This window comes from Cololabis saira, chromosome 19 (genome assembly GCF_033807715.1).
Source record: "Cololabis saira isolate AMF1-May2022 chromosome 19, fColSai1.1, whole genome shotgun sequence".
Lineage (NCBI taxonomy): Eukaryota > Metazoa > Chordata > Actinopteri > Beloniformes > Belonidae > Cololabis > Cololabis saira.
Genome location: NC_084605.1, coordinates 2,564,926 through 2,586,803, shown reverse-complemented (window position 1 = coordinate 2,586,803; position 21,878 = coordinate 2,564,926). Strand labels below are relative to the sequence as shown.

Here is a 21,878-nt window from a genome sequence, read left to right as displayed (position 1 = left end):
GGAAGTTACGTCTACCGGAAATTACATTCACTGAAAATTACATCTATCGGAAATTACGTCTATCATAAATTACGTCTATCGGAAATTATGTCTACCGGAAATTACGTTTACTGGAAATTACATCTATCGGAAATTACATCGATCGGAAATTACGTTTACCGGAAACTACGTCTCCCGGAAATTACGTCTATTGGAAATTACGTCTATCGGAAATTACGTCTCCCGGAAATTACGTCTATTGGAAATTACGTCTACCGGAAATTACGTCTATCGGAAATTATGTCTATCGGAAATGACGTCTACCGGAAATTACGTCTACCGGAAATTACGTCTATCGGAAATTTTGTCTACCAGAAATTAAGCCTATCGGAAATTACGTCAACCGGAAATTACGTCTATCAGAAATTACATCTACCGGAAATTACGTCTATCGGAAATTACGTCTATCGAAAATTAAATCTCCTGGAAATTACTTCTATTGTAAATTACGTTTATCGGAAATTACGTCTAGCGGAAAATATGTTTACCGGAAATTACGACTATCGGAAATAACATATACTGAAAATTACATTTACTGGAAATTAAGTCTATCGGAAATTACGTCTACCGGAAATTACGTCTATCGGAAATTACGTCTACCGGAAATTACGTTTACTGTAAATTACATCTATCGGAAATTACGTCTATCGGAAATTACGTCTACCGGAAATTACGTCTGCCGGAAGTTACGTCTACCGGAAATTATGTCTACCGGAAATTACGTTTACTGGAAATTACATCTATCGGAAATTACATCGATCGGAAATTACGTTTACCGGAAACTACGTTTACCGGAAACTACGTCTCCCGGAAATTACGTCTATTGGAAATTACGTCTATCGGAAATTACGTCTCCCGGAAATTACGTCTATTGGAAATTACGTCTATCGGAAATTACGTCTACCGGAAATTACGTCTATCGGAAATTATGTCTATCGGAAATGACGTCTACCGGAAATTACGTTTACCGGAAATTACGTCTATCGGAAATTTTGTCTACCAGAAATTAAGCCTATCGGAAATTACGTCAACCGGAAATTACGTCTATCGGAAATTACGTCTATCGAAAATTAAATCTCCTGGAAATTACTTCTATCAGAAATTACGTCTACCGGAAATTACGTCTACCAGAAATTACGTCTAGCGGAAATTACGTTTACTGGAAGTTACGTCTACAGGAAATTACGTCTACCTGAAATTACGTCTATCGGAAATTACATCTACCGGAAGTTACCTCTATCGGAAATTACATCTACCGGAAATTATGTCTATCGGAAATTACGTCTACCGGAAATTACGTCTATCGGAAATTACGTCTATCGGAAATTACGTCTATCGAAAATTACATCTACCGGAAATTACGTCTACCGGAAATTACGTCTATCGGAAATTAAATCTCCTGGAAATTACTTCTATTGTAAATTACGTCTATCGGAAATTACGTGTATCGGAAATTACGTCTACCGGAAATTACGCTTACTGGAAATTGCATCTATCGGAAATTACGTCTATCGGAAATTACGTCTACCGGAAATTACGTCTACCGGAAATTACGTCTATCGGAAATTACATCTATCGGAAATTACGTCTATTGGAAGTTACGTCTACCAGAAATTATGTTCACTGAAAATTACATCTATCGGAAATTACGTCTATCGGAAATTATGTCTATCGGAAATTACGTCTACCGGAAATTACGTCTACCGGAAATGACATCTATTGGAAATTTTGTCTACCAGAAATTAAGCCTATTGGAAATTACGTCAACCGGAAATTACGTCTATCAGAAATTACGTCTACCGGAAATTACGTCTATCGGAAATTACGTCTACCGGAAATTACGTCTACCAGAAATTACGTCTAGCGGAAATTACGTCTACTGGAAGTTACGTCTACAGGAAATTACGTCTACCTGAAATTACGTCTATCGGAAATTACGTCTATCGGAAATTACGTCTACCGGAAATTACGTCTACCGGAAATTATGTTCACTGAAAATTACATCTATCGGAAATTACGTCTATCGAAAATTAAATCTCCTGGAAATGACTTCTATTGTAAATTACGTCTATCGGAAATTACATCTATCGGAAATTATGTCTACCGGAAATTACGACTATCGGAAATTACATTTACTGGAAATTACATTTACTGGAAATTACATTTACTGGAAATTAAGTCTATCGGAAATTACATTTACTGGAAATTAAGTCTATCGGAAATTACGTCTACCAGAAATTACGTGTATCGGAAATTACGTCTACCGGAAATTACGTTTACTGGAAATTGCATCTATCGGAAATTACGTCTATCGGAAATTACGTCTACCGGAAATTATGTCTACCGGAAATTACGTCTATCGGAAATTACATCTACCGGAAATTACGTCTATTGGAAATTACGTCTACCGGAAATTAATTCTATCGGAAATTACGTCTATTGGAAATTACGTCTACCGGAAATTAGGTGTTTACATGCTAATTTTTTACTCATTTTAAATGTATTTAATTTTAATTCTGAATTAAAGAGGAATTAAACTTCCCATGTAAACGCACTGAATATCACTATAAAAAGTGATTTAAAAAAAACGAAGTGACAGATTTCTCAAGACACCACGTATTACAGTGTATGTGTTTTTATCCTGTCGAAAGGAATCTGATCCTGCAATTTCACTGTTGCAGAACAAACCAATGATTATTTTACTAGAAATCCAGATTTCTCTTTCAATGGCGTTTGTTCAAGTTACGACTACGTTACACGACACAGTCAATAAGGACCTTATGACAATAATATGTGCGGATTTCATTTTGATTGGATGAACGCAACAGGAAATACAGCACATAATGCCAGGCGGTGGTTTAGTAGTTTAGTTTAGTTTAGTAGTTTAGTAGTTAACACGGTTCTTCTCCTGCAGGTGATGAAGCTGCTGAACAACAAACATTTTCTAGTTTAGTAGTTTGGTAGTTTAGTGTAATTTAATAGCTAACACGGTTCTTCTCCAGGTGATGAAGCTGCTCAACAACAAACGTTCTCAGGCCGTCGGGATTCTCATGTCGTCTCTTCACCTGGACATGAAGGACATCCAGCACGGTGAGACCGCCGGGGATTCTGGGTAAAATAACCAGGACAATCCTGAACCTGCTGCGTGTTTCTTACTCTTTATAACGTTTATAACACATAAAATAAAGCAATAAACAGCACTGATCTCCATTAAAGTGTCTTCTCTGATGTAAAGTGAGCGTTAATTCTCTTCTTTTGTTTTTAGCCGTCCTGAACTTGGACAACTCGGTCGTCGACCTGGAGACGCTGCAGGCGCTTTATGAAAACGTGAGGAAACAACAATCACTTCATTGTTTGTTTGTCTGTTTTATTGTTTGCACTCGTAAAAAGGAATAGTACACTGGAAAAAGTTAAGATGAGCAGGAGGGTTAATAAAAACCCAAGGGCTTATAAGCGACTCCCCACTCCTAAAAACAAGAAACAATAAAAAACGATAATTCACAAAACCAAATAAGCACAATCCATAGGCCTTTACAGAATAACTGATAACTCAGTTATACGATACTTCAGAATACAATTAAATAGCTTAGAAATATATTTGAATAATGGTGAATGAAAAACACAGATATATTAAAAACCTATAAACTTTTTTTCAGCTTTCTTTTGAATGCAGATAATGTTGAGCATGTTTCTACGGTGACCGAGACCCGCCATTGCTGAAAATAAAAGTAACGCTGCAAACAGAAACAAACACTGCTGCAAATAAAATAAACGCTGCAAACAAAAATAAACGCCACTGCAAATAAAAGAAACCCTGCAAACAAAAACAAACGCCGCTGCAAATAAAATAAACGCTGCAAATAATATAAACGCTTAGCAAATAAAATAAATGCTGCAAACAAAAACAAACGCCGCTGCAAATAAAAGAAACCCTGCAAATAAAATAAACGCTGCAAATAATATAAACGCTTAGCAAATAAAATAAATGCTGCAAACAAAAACAAACGTCGCTGCAAATAAAATAAACGCTTAGAAAATAAAATAAACGCTGCAAATAAAATAAACGCTGCAAACAAAAAGAAACCCTGCTTCAAATAAAATAAAAAAAACACGCAAATAAAAAAGCCACAACGGAAGTGAATTACCGGGGACTATTTTTGCCGATGCACCGGTGTTGCACATTAAAAATTACACGTAACGACGTTGAACACTAACCTTTTCACTTATTTTCTCGTTCGTTGTTCTTCTTATTCCTCGCTCTTTTTATTTCTTCCTTTTCACTTACATCCTCTTCGTCTTCTTCTTCTCCTCTCACGTAAAAGACACCGGTGCATCAGCAAAAATAGTCCCCGGTAATTCACTTCCGTTGTGGCTTTTTCATTTGCAGCGTTTATTTTATTTGCAGCGGGGTTTCTTTATATTTGCATCGTTTCTTTTATTTGCAGCAGCGTTTATTTTATTTGCAGCGGGGTTTCTTTATATTTTCAGCATTTATTTTATTTGCAGCTGCATTTATTTTATTTGCAGCTGTGTTTATTTTATTTGCAGCGGCATTTATTTTATTTGCAGCGTTTCTCTTATTTGCAGCAGCATTTTTTTTTATTTGCAGCGGGGTTTCTTTATATTTTCAGCGTTTCTTTTATTTGCAGTGTTTCTTTTATTTGCAAAGCGTTTATTTTATTTGCAAAGCGTTTATTTTATTTGCGACAGCGTTTATTTTTATTTGCAGTGTTTTTTCAATTTTCAGCAATGGCGGGTCTCGGCCACCGTATGTTTCTTAGATGTTTAAACTGTTCCACAGCAACAAAACCTTGATACATAAATGAACATTTAGCAACTGACTTTCTAACGTCCAACATATTTCATGATGAAACAAAAAACCTGCTACAGTCCTGCACTCCTTCCCCTGAAACTCACTTACAGACATTTACAGACGTTTATACGAGGAGGATCGGGACACAAATTTACGTCACAACTAATTTTTTTTTTTTTCATTCAAATTTCTATTTGGAACAATGGTGATACATGTTATACAATATTGCATGCTTACATCCGGCCCCTGTTTTTGATATAAATAAAAGTAAAATAAAAATAAAAAGAAGACAACTCATTCATGAAGAGAGGGAAAAGGGGGAAAATAATATAAAAGGGAAGGGGGAAAAAAAAGTAAAAATGGAAAAAATAAAAAGCAATGAAAATGGAGAGGGAAAAGGGAAAAAAAAGAAGGAAGGGAGACTAGCTATAAACATGTTCACCTGAAACAATATAATACTTGAAAACATCACAACTATTTTAAAGATGTCTTGTAAAAAAAAATTGCAAAGGGGCTAAAATCTCCCATGAAATGGCAAAATATCTTAGTTTACACATCTGATATGTTTTTCTTCAATTGGAAGTATTACATTTATAAGACTTGCAAATCAACATTTGGCGTCTCAACTTCCTTTGAATTAATGTTAAGGCTCCGTTTCCACGTATCAAAAACGGTTGTGTTTTCCTGCGTTTTGTCCGTTCGTTTACACGAAAACGAGCTCAAAGTCTCCAAAAACCATCATTTCTGAAAACTCCGTCTTCACTTTTGCTTGTAAACGGAGAGAAACAGAGATTTAGGCTTCAGAACGTCACATTATGAGACAGAAACGTCACCAGCGTCATGAGTGACACCTGTGGTTACAATTTGTTTGGCCACCGTCAATATTTTCTTGTATTTTACCTGTTTTATATTCTAAAGTCACACTTAAAAGTAACTCCACTCCAGGATTCTGATTGGCTAGCATGACTTTATCTTCTCGTTACACTGTCCCCTGTAGGTTTGGCTGCTCATAGCACCTTAACAGATATTTATGCAGGTTCCTGGAAATGATGGGATTTTTATAAACGTAGAGGGGGAAATATCTGTTTTTGTAAATACCCGGCTACATGGAAACGTGTCCTAGATATCTGACTGATTCTGTTTGATTAAAACGTTATATTTTCTGCCGTTATTCTGCTTCCATAATAATATAATAATAATACGTTTTCCTCTTTTACAGAGAGCTCAACGGGACGAGCTGGAAAAGATCGAGAAGCACGTGAAGTCGTCTAAAGACAAGGATAACGCCAAGCCGCTGGACAAACCTGAGCAGTGAGTTAAAAACCTCGTTAATTACCGACTTTAACCCTGAGCAGTGAGTTAAAAACTCGTTATAAACCTCGTTATAAACCTCGTTATAAACCTTGTTATAAACCTCGTTATAAACCTCGTTAGTTACCGTCTTTAAACCTGAGCAGTGAGTTAAAAACTCGTTATAAACCTTGTTATAAACCTTGTTATAAACCTCGTTATGAACCTCGTTATAAACTACGATAGTTACCGACTTTAAACCTGAGTAGTGAGTTGAAAAAAGTCGAAATTTTGAGGAAAAACTCGAGAAAAAAGTCGTAATTTTGAAAAAAAGTCGAAATTTTGAGAAAAAAGTCAAAATTTTGAGAAAAAGGACGAAATGTCGGGAAAAAAGTGAAAATGACAAAAAAAACTTCAACATTTTGAGAAAAAAGTTGAGAAAAAAGTTAATTTAATTTAGGTACCGTCTTTAAACCTGAGCAGTGAGTTATAAACCTCGTTATAAACCTTGTTATAAACCTCATTATAAACCTCGTTATAAACCTCGTTATAAACCTAAATAAATAAGTAAAATGTTGAAGTACAATTTTGAGAAAAAAGTGGAAATGTCGAGAAAAAAGTGGAAATGTCGAAATCTCGAGAAAAAAGTAGAAGTCTCGAGAAAAAAGTCAAAATGTCGAGAAAAAAGTCAAAATTTCGTGAATAAAGTTGAAATATTGAGAAAAAAGTCAAAATTTCGACTTTATTCACGAAATTTCGACTTTTTTCTCGAAACACAAATGATCTCTTTCAAAACTGGCATGTGACAATATTGTGAAATAAAAACCTGTTTCTTTCTCGGTGTCGTCTGTTTTGCAGGTTTCTGTTCCAGCTCTCCCTCATCCCAAACTTCTCCGGGAGAGTTTTCTGCATCTTATTCCAGTCCAGTTTCTCCGAGTGCATGATCTCCATCACCAGGAAACTGGACACGCTGCAGAAGGTCTGCAAGGTGAGTTAAATAATAATATAAAAACTATGAAAACTCACGCTGCAGAAGGTCTGCAAGGTGAGTTAAATAATAATGTAAAAACTATGAAAACTCACGCTGCAGAAGGTCTGCAAGGTGAGTTAAATAATAAATAAAAACTTACATTAGTAATTAACACGAGTTCATACAACTTAACCATTTACATATAATATTACCTCCAACGATTGGAACATGGACAAATGAAAGTTTCTTACCTGGAATGTACGTGGAGGTGGTACTAGAGAGAAGAGACTAAAACTCTTTAACCAAATAAAAACCCTGCAGACATTTTCTTATTACAGGAGACTCATTTAGTTAAAGCTTCAGCAGATACATTGGCCACGGCACAGTTTCCGCATGTGTTTTCAGCCTGTTACAACTCCAGACGAAGAGGGGTAGCGATTCTCATTAATAAGAGAGTAAAGTTTCCTGTAAAGGACACACACATAGATCCAGAGAGTAGATTTTTTATTTTATTTTTTTTTAATATTCATTTCATTTTGTTCTCCCTTAATGTATGATTAGTTTTTTTCCCCCCTGGGTAATTATGGGGAGGGTAGGAATGTGGGTAAAATAGAAATTGTGAATGTGCAAATGTGAATTGTGAAAATTATTGTGAAATAAAAAGATATAAAAAAATACATATATAAAAAAATTGAAATATTGTTTAAAAAAAAACAAAAAGTGAATGATTAAAAAGTCAGTTTTCCTCTACAATTGTAAACCACAGTAAAACCGTATCATTCCGGTCTGTTCTTCTGCAGGCGCTGCAGGATTGTGAGCGAGTGAAGACAATCCTGGGTCTCGTTCTGGCGTTTGGAAACTTCATGAACGGAGGGAATCGAACCCGAGGTCAAGCTGACGGATTCACCCTCGACATCCTCCCCAAACTCAAAGATGTCAAGAGCAGCGTGAGTATGAAAAACAAGGAAGTAAAAAGTACTGGATGCTTCTATTCCTTCTTTAATCTAAAGGAACTCATTTTACGTTGATCTAAAAGTTTGCAGAAGTTGTTTGAGTCCTAGAAAGACGAAACAATCACTACAATAATTAAAGCTGCAGCAGTGATGAACGGGCCCTCGCACGTGCAATTCTCCCCAATATAGGTCAAGGACTCAAAACAAAAGTCCGATGACACCACCACGACTCTTTATGTCAAACCATTCAAAAGTTATAGTCAGAAAATAGGAACGATCAAATATCGACCAATCAGCTACTAGTATCACTTCCTGTTTAGCGTTGAAGTTTGACGCGGCGCCACGGCCACGCCATTTCACCAGAACTCAAGATTTTGATAACTTTTCATGGTTAATGTCTTTTGTGTCTCCTGAACAAGTTTTATGTGGAACGGACGATCCTGCTAGGAGGAGTTCGTTAAAGTACAACACGTGAAAATGGCATAAATTGCGCCAAAATGACACGATTAATTCAAAATGGCCGACTTCCTGTTTGGTTTCAACCATGGCGCCAAGAAACTTTTCTTTAAGTTGCGCCATGATACAGGTGTGTACAGGTGTGTTTTCTAGGGGGCGCTGTTGAGCCATTAGGCCACGCCCATTAATGCAAACCATTAAATATCACATTTTTCACCAGGCCTGGCTTGGTGCAAAATTTGGTGACTTTTGGGGCACGTTTAGGGGGAAAAAAGCCCTCATTTCGTCGGAAAAATAAAAATGAGAAAAAAAACGGGAAAAATTCCTACAGATACGATAGAGCCCTAGCACTGTCAGTGCTCAGGCCCTAATTATAAATATAGTCAAAAACAAAACCAATCAAGTAATTATAATGTATAGTATACATTATTTTACTATAATACTACAATATAATAGAGAACAATAGACAGCAATGATATAACAATATACTTGAATAACTATATAAGAGTAGACAGGGTCGGCGCCAGAGCAAATATTCAGAGGGGGCACGAGGCTTATTAGGGCGGGCACCAAATCAGTCGTGTAGGACAGCATTTTAAGGAAAAAAGTGCATTCTCACTACTTTCCTATTAATAATCTGTCTATAACATGTGGAGAAATCAAATCACTTAGGTGTAAATAATGCAAGGAAGCGCACATTTTACTTTGACTGAAAACGTTTTACACGTAACACACAACGAGGTCACATACACGTGTTCATGTGTAGCATATAGAACAAGAACAAGAACAACTATGCGTTGATTTATATTTACATTTTGAGTCGCCAGGGTCGGCGCCAGAACAAATATGCAGTTGAGAATTACCGCTGGCTGAAATAAATCATTTAGGAAGATAAATGTTGGTTTAATAGATGAAATCTAACAGTTGTAGCTACGCCTGTTAAGAGATTTGCTCCGAAAATTTCGAGATTTCTGTCTGCCTGCTCCGGAGCTGATTTATGGTTCCGCGTTAAATCGACGCAGATCCTACAGCGTAGGGTACGGCGTATGGCGCGCGTCGCCGTGTAACATCGACGCAGAATCTAGGCGTAGGGTACGTAACCTACGCCGTAGGCTCTGCGTTGGTGTAACGCGGAACCATAAATCCCTTTAGCAATCTCTCTTTCGTTCGCAATCTCTCCTTCGCAATAGTTCGCTTTCGAGAAATGTGTTTACCGCCAAAGAAGAAAAGTGAGGGGGCACAGTGACTGAAGTAAGCGGGCACTGCCCCCTGGTGCCCGCCCATGGCGCAGACACTGAGAGTAGATATATATATATATATACTGGTTCATATATTTACCTCCAATTATATACATAAAAATGACTATAAATCTATATATGTCTGCAGAAGTTGTTTGAGTCTTGAGAAGGACTAAACAATCACTACAGTAATAACAGTGTTTAACTATAAGCATTCTAACATAAGTGTTTTATTTCTTCTCTCTCTTGCAGGACAGTGTGAGGAGTCTTCTGTCTTATATCGTCTCTTATTACCTCAGACACTTCGATCAGGTAAACGTATTCATTCTCTTAATTATTCACATGTTTATACTCACATTCTCACCGCCGGATGAACCCAACACTCATGAACCGCTTCACTATTGTGTGTTTCACTTTTTTATGTGTAAGTATTTGCTTTTCTTTATTTGTTTCTTACGGAAGAGAATCAGGGCCGTGCAGGAGGAAAAATATTTGAGAGGGGAAGATTTTCTTTTATCGTGCACTTTGAGAAAAAAGCCGAAATGTTGAAATTAATGTTGAAATACAATTTTAAGAATAAAGTTGAAATTTCATGAATAAAGTGTAAATGTCTCCTCTGGCCCATCAAATCCAGTTAGCAGAGCGACTGACAACTAACTAGCTAAATAACTAACTAACTAGCTAACTAACTAGCTAACTAACTAACTAGCTAAATAAATAACTAACTAACTAGCTAACTAACTAACTAGCTAAATAACTAACTAACTAACTAGCTAACTAACTAACTAGCTAAATAACTAACTAACTAGCTAACTAACTAGCTAACTAACTAACTAACTAGCTAAATAACTAACTAACTAACTAACTAACTAACTAACTAACTAACTAACTAACTAACTACCTAACTTACATCCTTGGAGTGGAACGTTAAGGCTACGATTCTGAAGTTTTGCAACTGCATATGAAGACAGTCACATTTGTTTTAGTCTCAGAAGGTTGACTTTAATCTAGAAATTTCGCCTTTTTTCCCAACATTTCAACTGTATTAACAAAATTTCGCCTTTTTCTCGACATTTCTACTTTTTTCTCAAAATTGTACTTCAACATTAATCTCGACTTTCAACTTTTTTCTGTGTAATGAAAAAAAGTCTTCCTCCTCCAAAATATTATTTTTATTTTTCTCCTGCCTGGCCCTGCGTTTACCCAGCATGCACCTGGTTCCAGTAACTTTGTCGGTTTCTGATCAGGATCAATAATGTGTGTTTCCTCCAGGACGCCGGGAAGGAGTCGTGCTTGTTTCCGCTCCCCGAGCCTCACGATCTCTTCCAGACTTCACAGATGAAGTTTGAGGATTTCCAGAAAGACCTGACTCGTCTCCGGAAGGATCTAAGAGGTCGATCACCGACTACGTTTGCATGCAGTCAAAACTCGGGTTGAGGTCAATATTACGGTGACTGAAACATCTGGAATATTCCGTTTCCTTGCGTGAACTAACAGGGTTATCCCTGTAAACATGGTAATTAATCATTTGGGATATTTGGATCAAACCAGCGACGCACGGAGAACGTCATGATGCAATTACCGTCATTTCTGCTTCTTCTTCCTGTATCCAAATCCACAACAACAACAATAATAATAATAATTAAAGCTGCAAGCAGTGATGAACGGGCCCTCGCGCGTACAATTTCCACCCATAAAGATCACGGACTCAAAACTAAGTCCGATGACACCACCCATGACTATCACATTTGGACCAATCAGATGAAGGGGCGGGGCTAATTCAGGCCAATGAAGGTCAAGGACTCAAAACTGAGTCCGATGACTCCACCCAAGACTCTCTATGTAAAAAATATTTTCAATGAAAAAAAATCAAAACTTTATCAAAAACTTTTACAATCAAAGAAAAAAAATGTTTGAATGCAAAAAAATATTTGAGACCCAAAAAGTTGCATTTGAACACTTTTTTTTTTTATTTTTTGGGATTTTAAAATATTTTTTTCGATTTGAAGTGATTTTTTTTTATTGAAACATTTTGACACAAATCCTGCAGTGGGCGGAGCTTCCCCAGTGGGCGGAGCTTCCCCATTGGTCAGACATATGTTTGAGTGACAGGTGTCTGACACAAATCTACCTCCATATTCACGTGACCACCAGATTCGCCGGAATCGTAATTTCTGTGTGCAAATAATATGATGAAAGTAGATGAGTAAATTAAGAATATTAATTCGAGAATAAATAAATAAACAAATAAATAAGTAGCATGATATAATATAAATATAGCATAATATCCTAATATAATGTAATACATTTGTAATATCATAATATATAACAAAATTATATCACCATACTATAATATATAACAGTGTAATAATACTATAGTTTAACATCTCATGAGATTTCATAATTTAATATAATAAATAATTTAATATATAAAAAAACTTCACTCAACACGTCGACTTCCCCACTCACGCCCGCGGCCACACCCTCGATCTCGTCTGCTCCACTGGCCTCACCATAAATCAGCTCTCCAGCCTCAACCTCCACGTGTCTGATCATCTGGCAATCATTATGGACATCAACATCCCCATCCCCACTCCCAAAGAAGCACGCAAAATATCCTTCCGCAACATCAGATCCATCTCCCCCTCTGCCCTCTCAGCCTCTCTTGCCACTCAGATGTCCGCCTCCCCTCCCCCGTCACCCGACAACCCCTCGGACCTCGTGGATTACTACAATCATACACTCTCCTCCTGTCTTGATCAACTGGCTCCCATCAAAACCAAAACAGTCTCTTTCGCACGCTCAGCACCCTGGTACACCCCTGAACTCCGCAAACTGAAATCCCGTAAACGTCAACTCGAGCGACTCTGCAAGAAATCCGGATTAACTGTTCATCAACTCGCCTACTCTGATCATCTCCACCAATACAAGGATGCCCTCAACTCAGCTCGCTCCACCTACTTCTCCAACATCATCCATTCCGACTCCTCCAACCCAAAGGCTCTCTTCTCCACAATCAACAAACTTCTCAAACCCAGTGACAACATCTCCAACTCCTTCACAGTCTCTAAGTGCAACGACTTCCTCTCATTTTTTCAATCCAAAATCCAGACCATCTACAGTAACCTGACCACCTCCTCCACCCCCTCCACCTCCCCACCTGTTTACCCCCCCTCCACCACTCAGCCCCTGTCTCACTTCTCTCCCATGTCTTCAGCGTCTCTTTCAACAGTCATGATGGGCATGAAAACCTCTTCCTGTGCTCTGGACCCCATCCCATCCACATTTATAAAAAACTGTCTCCCAGCCATCTCCCCACTCATCATCAACATCATCAACTCCTCCTTCAGCTCTGGATCAGTCCCGGACACCCTCAAACTGGCAGCTGTCACCCCCATCCTCAAAAAACCTGGACTCAACCCTGACACCATGAACAACTTCCGGCCCATTTCCAACCTCCCTTTCCTGTCAAAAATTCTGGAACGTGCCGTCGCCACTCAGCTCAAGACCCACCTCACCTCCAATGATCTGTTTGAAACATTTCAATCTGGTTTCCGCTCACGTCACAGCACAGAAACAGCCCTCATCAAAGTCACCAATGACCTCCTTCTCTCCTCCGACTCCGGCAACCTCAGCATTCTCCTTCTCCTGGACCTCACAGCAGCCTTCGACACCATCAGCCACACCATCCTCCTTTCCCGCCTGGAATCATCTCTCTACATCACCGGATCCGCCCTCTCCTGGTTAAAATCCTATCTCACCAACAGACATCAATTCATCAGCATCAACAACTGCTCCTCCTCCACTGCCCCTCTGTCACAAGGCGTCCCCCAGGGTTCGGTGCTTGGTCCTCTACTCTTCATCCTCTACATGCTCCCCCTTGGCAACATCATCCGCCGCCATCGCCTCCACTTCCACTGCTACGCCGACGACGTCCAACTGTACATCTCCACCAAATCCCTCACCTCTGCAACCCACTCTACCCTGACCAACTGCCTCGCTGAAATCAAGTCATGGATGCACTCGAACTTCCTCCAACTCAACTACAACAAATCGGACATGCTCATCATCGGCCCAAAATCCCTCACCAAAACTGCTCACAACTTTACCCTCACCATTGACAACTCCATTCTGTCTCCCTCCACTCACATCCGCAACCTCGGAGTTATCCTGGACAACAACCTCTCCTTCCAACACCATGTCAACCACATCACAAGAACTGCTTTCTTCCACCTCAAAAATATTGCCCGTCTCCGTCCATCACTCTCCTTCTCTACCGCTGAAACCTTGATCCACGCCTTCATCACCTCAAGACTCGACTACTGCAACAGCATCCTCTACGGTTCAACTTCCAAGGTCCTCAATAAACTCCAATACATTCAAAACTCTGCCGCCCGCCTGCTCACCCACACCCGCTCCAGAGATCACATCACCCCAGTCCTCCAGAAGCTCCACTGGCTCCCCATCTCTCAACGGATCCACTTCAAAATCCTTCTCCTCACCCACAAAGCCCTCCACAACCAGGCCCCCTGCTACCTCACCGACCTGCTCCACCGCTACACTCCCTCCCGCAGCCTCCGCTCCTCTGACGCCAACCTCCTGTCCCTTCCAGTCAGAACCAAGCACCGGACCTGGGGCGACAGGGCCTTCTCCATCGCTGCACCCACCCTCTGGAACTCCCTCCCCAAAAACATCCGTGACTGTACTGACCTCCCAGCATTCAAATCCCATCTCAAAACTCACCTTTACAGAACTGCTTTTAATGTGTGATTAATGTCCTGTCTCATGTTGTGTCCTTTTGTACTGTCCTGTGTAATTGTAATTTGTATTATGTGTTGTATTTTAATGTAAAGCGTCTTTGAGTGCCCAGAAAAGCGCTATATAAATAAAATGTATTATTATTAAATGTATTAAAACACTATGAAACAATATATCATGATAATGCCAGGAATAATTAGAATAATAGAATTGGTAATTTTATGTATTGCAATTTATATATTGACTCTGCTTTTCTTCCTCCAGAATGTAATTCAGAAGTGGAGAAAGTTTGTAAAGTTTCAGACGAGGAAAACCTGCAACCGTTCAAAGGGAAGATGGACGACTTCCTAGCACAAGGTAAATCATATAAATATACAAGCATCAACCATTAAAAACAAATATGAACGAATTATTTTCACCAGATATAACATTTGTGTGTGTGTGTGTGTGTGTGTGTGTGTGTGTGTGTGTGTGTGTGTGTGTGTGTGTGTGCATATATATATATATATATATATATATATATATATATATATATATATATATATATATATATATATATATATATATATATATATATATATATAGGCTATATATATATACATATATTATTCATTATTATTATATATATTTGTATTGTTTTTTTACTTTTTTGTACTCTTTTTTTTATCATGCATGTTCGAAATCAAATCTTCAAATCAAACCTTTTGTTTTTTGTATAGAGATTATTATTTTTTTTTTTATGTCTTTTTATTTCGCAATCATTTTCACAATTCACATTTTTTATTTTACCCACATTCCTACCCTCCCCATAATTGCCCAGGGGAACAAATTATACATTAAGGGAGAAAAAAAATGAAATAAAAAAATGTAAAATTAAATTAATAATAATAATAAAAAATAAAAAAAATGTAAAATTAAATTAATTTTGATTATAATGAAATAGAGTGTAGGGGTTTAGGATTTAATACGTTTTTACTTCTTCTTACTCCTTTTCCAACATGTTAATTATGATGGATGCATGTTTTTATTTATATTTTTGTCCTTTTTGTTTTCTTATTTACATTTATTTATCATTATTGATTATTATTGTTTTGTTTTGTATTCACCACTGTTTCATGTTCGCAAATAAAAATGGCAATTCAATATAATTCAATATATACGTCATTGCTTCCCACTGCCAAAGCTGTGTAACCTGAATAAAACCAACGTTTTATTTAGGTTGTATATACATATACATATACATATACATATATATATATATATATATATATATATATATATATATATATATATACGCTGATTTAGTTCTGATTTAGTTCTGTCTCTTCCTCACTATATCAGATCATATATGCCATAGAAAATATAAAAATTAAAATAAAATAAGAAAAGAAACAAAAAAATACAAACACAAACAATGAATTGCCAAAGATCAAGGCATAATGAAACTAGCCTGATGTAATAAGATGTAAATATAATATAACTATGATATAAATGTAATATAACTATGATGTAAATATAATATAACTATGATATAAATATAATATAACTATGATTTAAATGTAATATAACTATGATGTAAATGTAATATAACTATGATGTAAATATAATATAACTATGATATAAATATAATATAACTATGATATTAATATAATATAACTATGATATAAATGTAATATAACTATGATATAAATATAATATAACTATGATATAAATATAATACGTACATCTAAGTATGTAAACATGATTAATAGCAGAACACACACATCTGCTGATCTTTAAACACAGTTTTCACTTTTATACCTCAAAAAAACCATTTCTTTATATTTCTTCTTAAATTGTTTTATGTTTGTACTTTCTTTTTTTAATATTTTTTTATTAACATTATTTCTCATTACAGCATGTTTGTGCATCAAGTAATACAAGTTTGTGCAAAGAATACCTGTTTTATAATTTAAGAAAAAGGTTTGTACATTCTTTTAACTCCAAATTCAAATCATTCTACAGTTTAATTCCACAAACTGAGACACAAAAACGTATTTTTGTTTTATACGCACAAATAAAGATTTGAAGTTTAGGTTTCCCCTTAAATTACAAGCCCCTCCCTTTCGTCCCAGACCAGGATAGAAACAGTAAACTGTGTATTTTATTTGATTTTATCGTATTTGAGCTTCCGTCTAAACCTTTGAATTGTTCCTGTTTTCAGCAAAGAATGAACTGGAGACGCTGGACACGCAACTCAGCAGCACGCACAAACTGTAAGAACATCCTTCACTTTGTTTGTTTCCGCTGTTTAACGTTTGCCTGTTTAACGTTTGCTAACCTCAGTAGGAATGATGTATTTTTTTTATTTTTATGTATTTTTAATCTCTTAGCTGTGCATAGGTGAACATGTTCTGCAATTTCAGTGCATCTTATTTTTCTTGCTTTTTTTTCAACTTTTTTTTATTGTAGCACTTTGAGATTTGATTCAAATATAAAATGCATTATAAATAAAATGTATTATTATTACCGGAGTGGCCTGAATATAAGACGACCCTGATTATAAGACTCAAGTTTGAAAAAATACTTTTTGAACACCAAATAAAATTTCTATACAGAAAATGATTACAGTACATCTGAAACAAATGATTATAACAATATATTGGAGAGAAAAATCCTGTTATTTAGTCTCAATGGAAGATTAATTTAGCCTTAAAGGAAGACGACCCCCACTTTTTCAGTCTTATTTCAATGCAAAAAACACTGTCTGATTTCTCGCCGCTCGTCATCAAAGCCTCCCACCGAACTCGGAGTTAAAGAAGCGTGAGTTACCGTAGTTTTCCGAAACAGTTTGATTGGTCCACTGTGACCTGTTCAATAATTTCATTGGTCTGATGTGACGAGGTTACCGGTAAATGTGTTGTCGGCGGGAAGCTAGTTAGCCTATGAAAATCCATAAATTAGCTGCCTCGTTGGAAAAGCCGCAGTCTCAAAGCATGTGAAAAAAAGTAGCGGCTTATATGCTGGTATTTAAAGTAATTAATTACACTGCTAATTAACGCATTATGAAAATTAACGCAATTAATTATGAGTGGCAAAATGCGTGAGCATCTTAAATTTGTCCCATTGAGGGACCCGTAGGCCGATACTTCCCTCCTGCTGCTAGTCATGCTAGTCATGCTAGTCATAACAAACCTGGACCACTCAGCAAATCTTTGCTAGAGCGACTCAGCAAATCTTTGCTAGAGCGACTCAGCAAATCTTTGCTAGAGCGGCTCAGCAAATTTTTGCTAGAGCGACTCAGCAAATCTTTGCTAGAGTGACTCAGCTAATCTTTGCTAGAGCGACTCAGCAAATCTTTGCTAGGGCGACTCAGCAAATCTTTGCTAGAGCGACTCAGCAAATCTTTGCTAGAGCGACTCAGCAAATCTTTGCTAGAGCGGCTCAGCAAATTTTTGCTAGAGCGACTCAGCAAATCTTTGCTAGAGCGACTCAGCTAATCTTTGCTAGAGCGACTCAGCCAATCTTTGCTAGAGTGACTCAGCAAATCTTTGCTAGGGCGACTCAGCAAATCTTTGCTAGAGTGACTCAGCAAATCTTTGCTAGAGCGACTCAGCTAATCTTTGCTAGAGTGACTCAGCAAATCTTTGCTAGAGCGACTCAGCTAATCTTTGCTAGGGCAACTCAGCAAATCTTTGCTAGGGCGACTCAGCAAATCTTTGCTAGGGCGACTCAGCTAATCTTTGCTAGGGCAACTCAGCAAATCTTTGCTAGGGCGACTCAGCAAATCTTTGCTAGGGCGACTCAGCTAATCTTTGCTAGGGCAACTCAGCAAATCTTTGCTAGGGCGACTCAGCAAATCTTTGCTAGGGCGACTCAGCAAGACTCAGAAAATCTTTGCTAGAGCGACTCAGCAAATCTTTGCTAGGACCTTTGAACGCCAAGTTTATGTATAAAAAGAAAGAAGACGGGACTATCAACAAGAACGCGGTGATTTGTACATTTTGCAAAAAATAATGTTCCTATCAGCGGAGCTGCTCCAGCCTGAATTATCATTTAAACGCTAAACATGTCCGGACAAGTTCCACTGTAAACGTTACAGCTACTAGTGCTTGAATCGCTGTATTGTCAATGTCAATTTTATTTATAAAGCACATTTAAAAACGACCCAGGTCGACCAAAGTGCTCTACAGTATACAATAAAATGAAACAATACCAAAAGAAAATACAGTACAAAGTGTAGAAACAATAAAATCACTAACATGCTAGAATGATCAATAAAATAGTAATAAAAAATAGAAAATAGAGAATAGACAGCAATAGACGGTATTGGGTCAGCTTTAGTTTTAATTTTGAATTGAGTGTCTGCTTAAGTGCCTATTTGAGACTCAGCCGTATTTTATTTCTGAATTTTATTTATTTAACTGTATTTGCATTGGATTTTTGAATAATGCACCTGGCCTAATCGGTTTGCTGATGATGCTTGAGATTTTTCTTTTGAATTTCATTTATGAAACAAACTTCACCAATAAATATGTGGATCTCAAATCTTCTCTTCTTAGTGTATTCAATTGATCAGTCATGCACTGCAATTTTACAATGTCCTAGAATTCTAATTTTTTATTTGGGGACCTTTAGCAGATATGAGATCAAAATGTGATTAATTAGATCAATTAATTATAAATCCCGTAATTAATTAGATTAATTTTTTTAATCGCCTGACAGCACTAATTTCAATGCAAAAACACTGTCTTATATTCGGGACAGTACGGTATTAACGTCCCTCGTTCAGGTTTTCCTGCCCATATTCTCCCTGACTGGTACCGAACTCTCTGTGACCCGACCGTTGTGTCTCGTCAGGTTCCTGGAACTCACCGTCTTCTTCTCCGTAAAAGCCAAGATGGGAGAGAAGGAAGTTTCCGCCAACACCTTCTTCTCCGTCTGGCACGAGTTTTCCTCCGACTTCAAGGACCAATGGAAGAAGGAGAACAAAGTTATCCTGAAAGAGCGGTACGATAACGCTAACCCGCGGTTAAGAGGCTCAGCTTTCACACATATCGTCCGGTTAATTGTGTTGTTGAGTTTAGGGCTGGGGATCCATTCAAATGTCAAGAATCGATTTGATTCTGATTCTTAAGATTAATTTATCACGCAGAATTACCAAACACATCCAGGGAAGCAAACAGAGACGGATGAAATCACTTTTAGTTTTTAACACATTCTGTTTAAATTTTCTATCCATTTTCTGTCTATTTCTGTTTTTAATTTTTGAGAATTTGTTTTTTTTTTTGCATTTTGTGCAAATGTAACCCCAAGACAGTATATAAAGTAATGAAATATAGACAATTTATGCAATTATAACTGAAAACTTTCATGTTTTCATACCTTTAAACATATTTAAAGGCAAAAACATGGCACTAGTTATTCTGGTGTCCAACAAAACATTCCTTTTTTGGGCATAAACCAAAAAATAACAAAAGTTGTAATGTAATGATGGGGAAAAAAAACAAAAAAAACAAATCGATTTTTGGGAATTAATATGAGAATCGATTTAGAATCGGAAAATCGATTTTTTTCAACAGTTTTCATGAATATTTTGTGATTTGCAGGTTAAAAGCGGCGGAGGAAAGTTTCCGGCAGGCCAAGGAGAAGGCGTCGTACAGCGTCAAACCCAAACACGCTTCTGGCATCGTAAGTTTATTTTATTCACTTATCCGAGTTTAACGAGCCGACAGAAGATAAAGACACAAAACCATTGTAGAGCAAATAAGGTCACAAGAAGTTCCGTCATATCAGCTGAATAAAACTGTTTTCATCCTGGATTTGAACATTAAACATACGGAGTATACATGTACTAGTATTAGTATACAAGAATACGAGTATTAGTACGGAAGAGAATTAGGGCCAGGCAGGAGAAAAATAAAAATAATATCTTAGAGGAGCAGGATTATTCTTTTCATTATGTACTTGTTATGTACTACAATCCTCGAGAAAAAAGTACAGAAAAAAGTCGAAATGTCGAGAATAATGTTGAAGTACAATTTCAAGAAAAGAGGCGAAATGTATTTCATCTTTATTCTCAAAATTTTGACTTTATTCTTGAAATTGTATTTCAACATTAATCTCAACGTTTCAACTTTTTTCACATTTTGACTTTTTTCTCGAAGTGAACAATAAAAAACATCTTTTTGCTTCTGCCCTGATTCTCTATACTCTATATATTACCAATTCTAATCATTATTCTTGGCATTATCATGATATATTGTTTCATAGTATATTATTATATTATGTTATGAGATCTCATGGGATGTTATATTATAGTATTATTATATTGTTATATATTATAGTATGGTGATATCATTTTGTTATATGTTATAATATTATAAAAATGATTATGTTATATTAGGATATTATTATATTATTATATGCTATTATAGTATTACATATATTACTTTATATTATATCGTGCTATATTATATCACTCTATATGATAATTATTTATTTATTTATTTTTCAAATTAATATTCTTAGATACATATCATTGTAATTCAATGTCGTTTTTTGTTGTTATTTGTACTGTATGTTAATGAAATTAAAAAAAGAAAAAAGACAAATAGCCAAGGCTAAATTTTCCATCTTAGCTGACGAAACATCAACGTTTGTGTTTGTTTTCCACAGAAAGCTAAACTTGGGATGAAGATCTAAGAGGAAGACTCTGGTCCTGATGGTTCAGTCTGGAGGATGAAGATCTAGATCAGGGGTCTTCAACTGGGGGTTGGCGACCCCTAGGGGGCCACGGAGGAACTGCAGGGGGTCCAACAACTTAACAAGAAATAAAGCTGGAGATTGTAACGTTCCAGCTCGGCCTAACGTTACTCCTTCAAAGTTTCATCAACCGTAAACACATGTAGCTAATAACCCGGTCAGGAATTATAGCAGAAATAGAACACATTCAAAAGTTATTATTATAATAACCCAGTCAGGAATTGGTTAATAAGGTGAAATAAGCAGAATAAAACACATTCTAAAGTTATTATTATATAACCCAGTCAGGAATTGGTTAATAAGGTACGGAAGAGAATAAGGGCAGGAGAAAAATACAAATATTATTTTAGAGGAGGAAGATTTTTTTTTTCATTAATAATCATTATCCACTTTGAGAAAAAAGTAAAAATTTTGAGAAAAAAGTCAAAATGTATTTCAACTTAATTGTTTAAATTTCCACTTTTTTCACAAAATTTCGACTTTAGAAAGAAAAAAAGTCGAAATGTTGAGAAAAAAGTCGAAATGTTGAGATTAATGTTGAAGTACAATTTCGTGAATAAAGTTGAAATGGTGAGAAAAAAGTCGATATTTCGACATTTTAATCTCGAAATTGTACT

At 36.6% G+C, this 21,878-nt stretch overlaps 1 protein-coding gene across 1 annotated transcript in view; it reads left to right on the top strand.

Annotated features, from left to right (window-relative positions):
• The window catches only part of fmn2b (formin 2b), a 36,904-nt gene extending 15,280 nt beyond the window's left edge, over positions 1 to 21,624 (top strand). The window contains exons 9-20 of the mRNA XM_061709141.1: positions 3,042 to 3,129; positions 3,305 to 3,366; positions 6,072 to 6,163; positions 7,001 to 7,130; positions 7,913 to 8,059; positions 10,012 to 10,071; positions 11,032 to 11,152; positions 14,782 to 14,874; positions 16,721 to 16,772; positions 19,357 to 19,506; positions 20,106 to 20,187; positions 21,175 to 21,624. Of these exons, the coding sequence (XP_061565125.1) occupies positions 3,042 to 3,129; positions 3,305 to 3,366; positions 6,072 to 6,163; positions 7,001 to 7,130; positions 7,913 to 8,059; positions 10,012 to 10,071; positions 11,032 to 11,152; positions 14,782 to 14,874; positions 16,721 to 16,772; positions 19,357 to 19,506; positions 20,106 to 20,187; positions 21,175 to 21,201 (1,104 nt within the window). The 3' untranslated portion in view covers positions 21,202 to 21,624. The remainder of the gene's footprint in view (positions 1 to 3,041; positions 3,130 to 3,304; positions 3,367 to 6,071; positions 6,164 to 7,000; positions 7,131 to 7,912; positions 8,060 to 10,011; positions 10,072 to 11,031; positions 11,153 to 14,781; positions 14,875 to 16,720; positions 16,773 to 19,356; positions 19,507 to 20,105; positions 20,188 to 21,174) is intronic.
• The last annotated feature ends 254 nt before the right edge of the window (positions 21,625 to 21,878 follow it).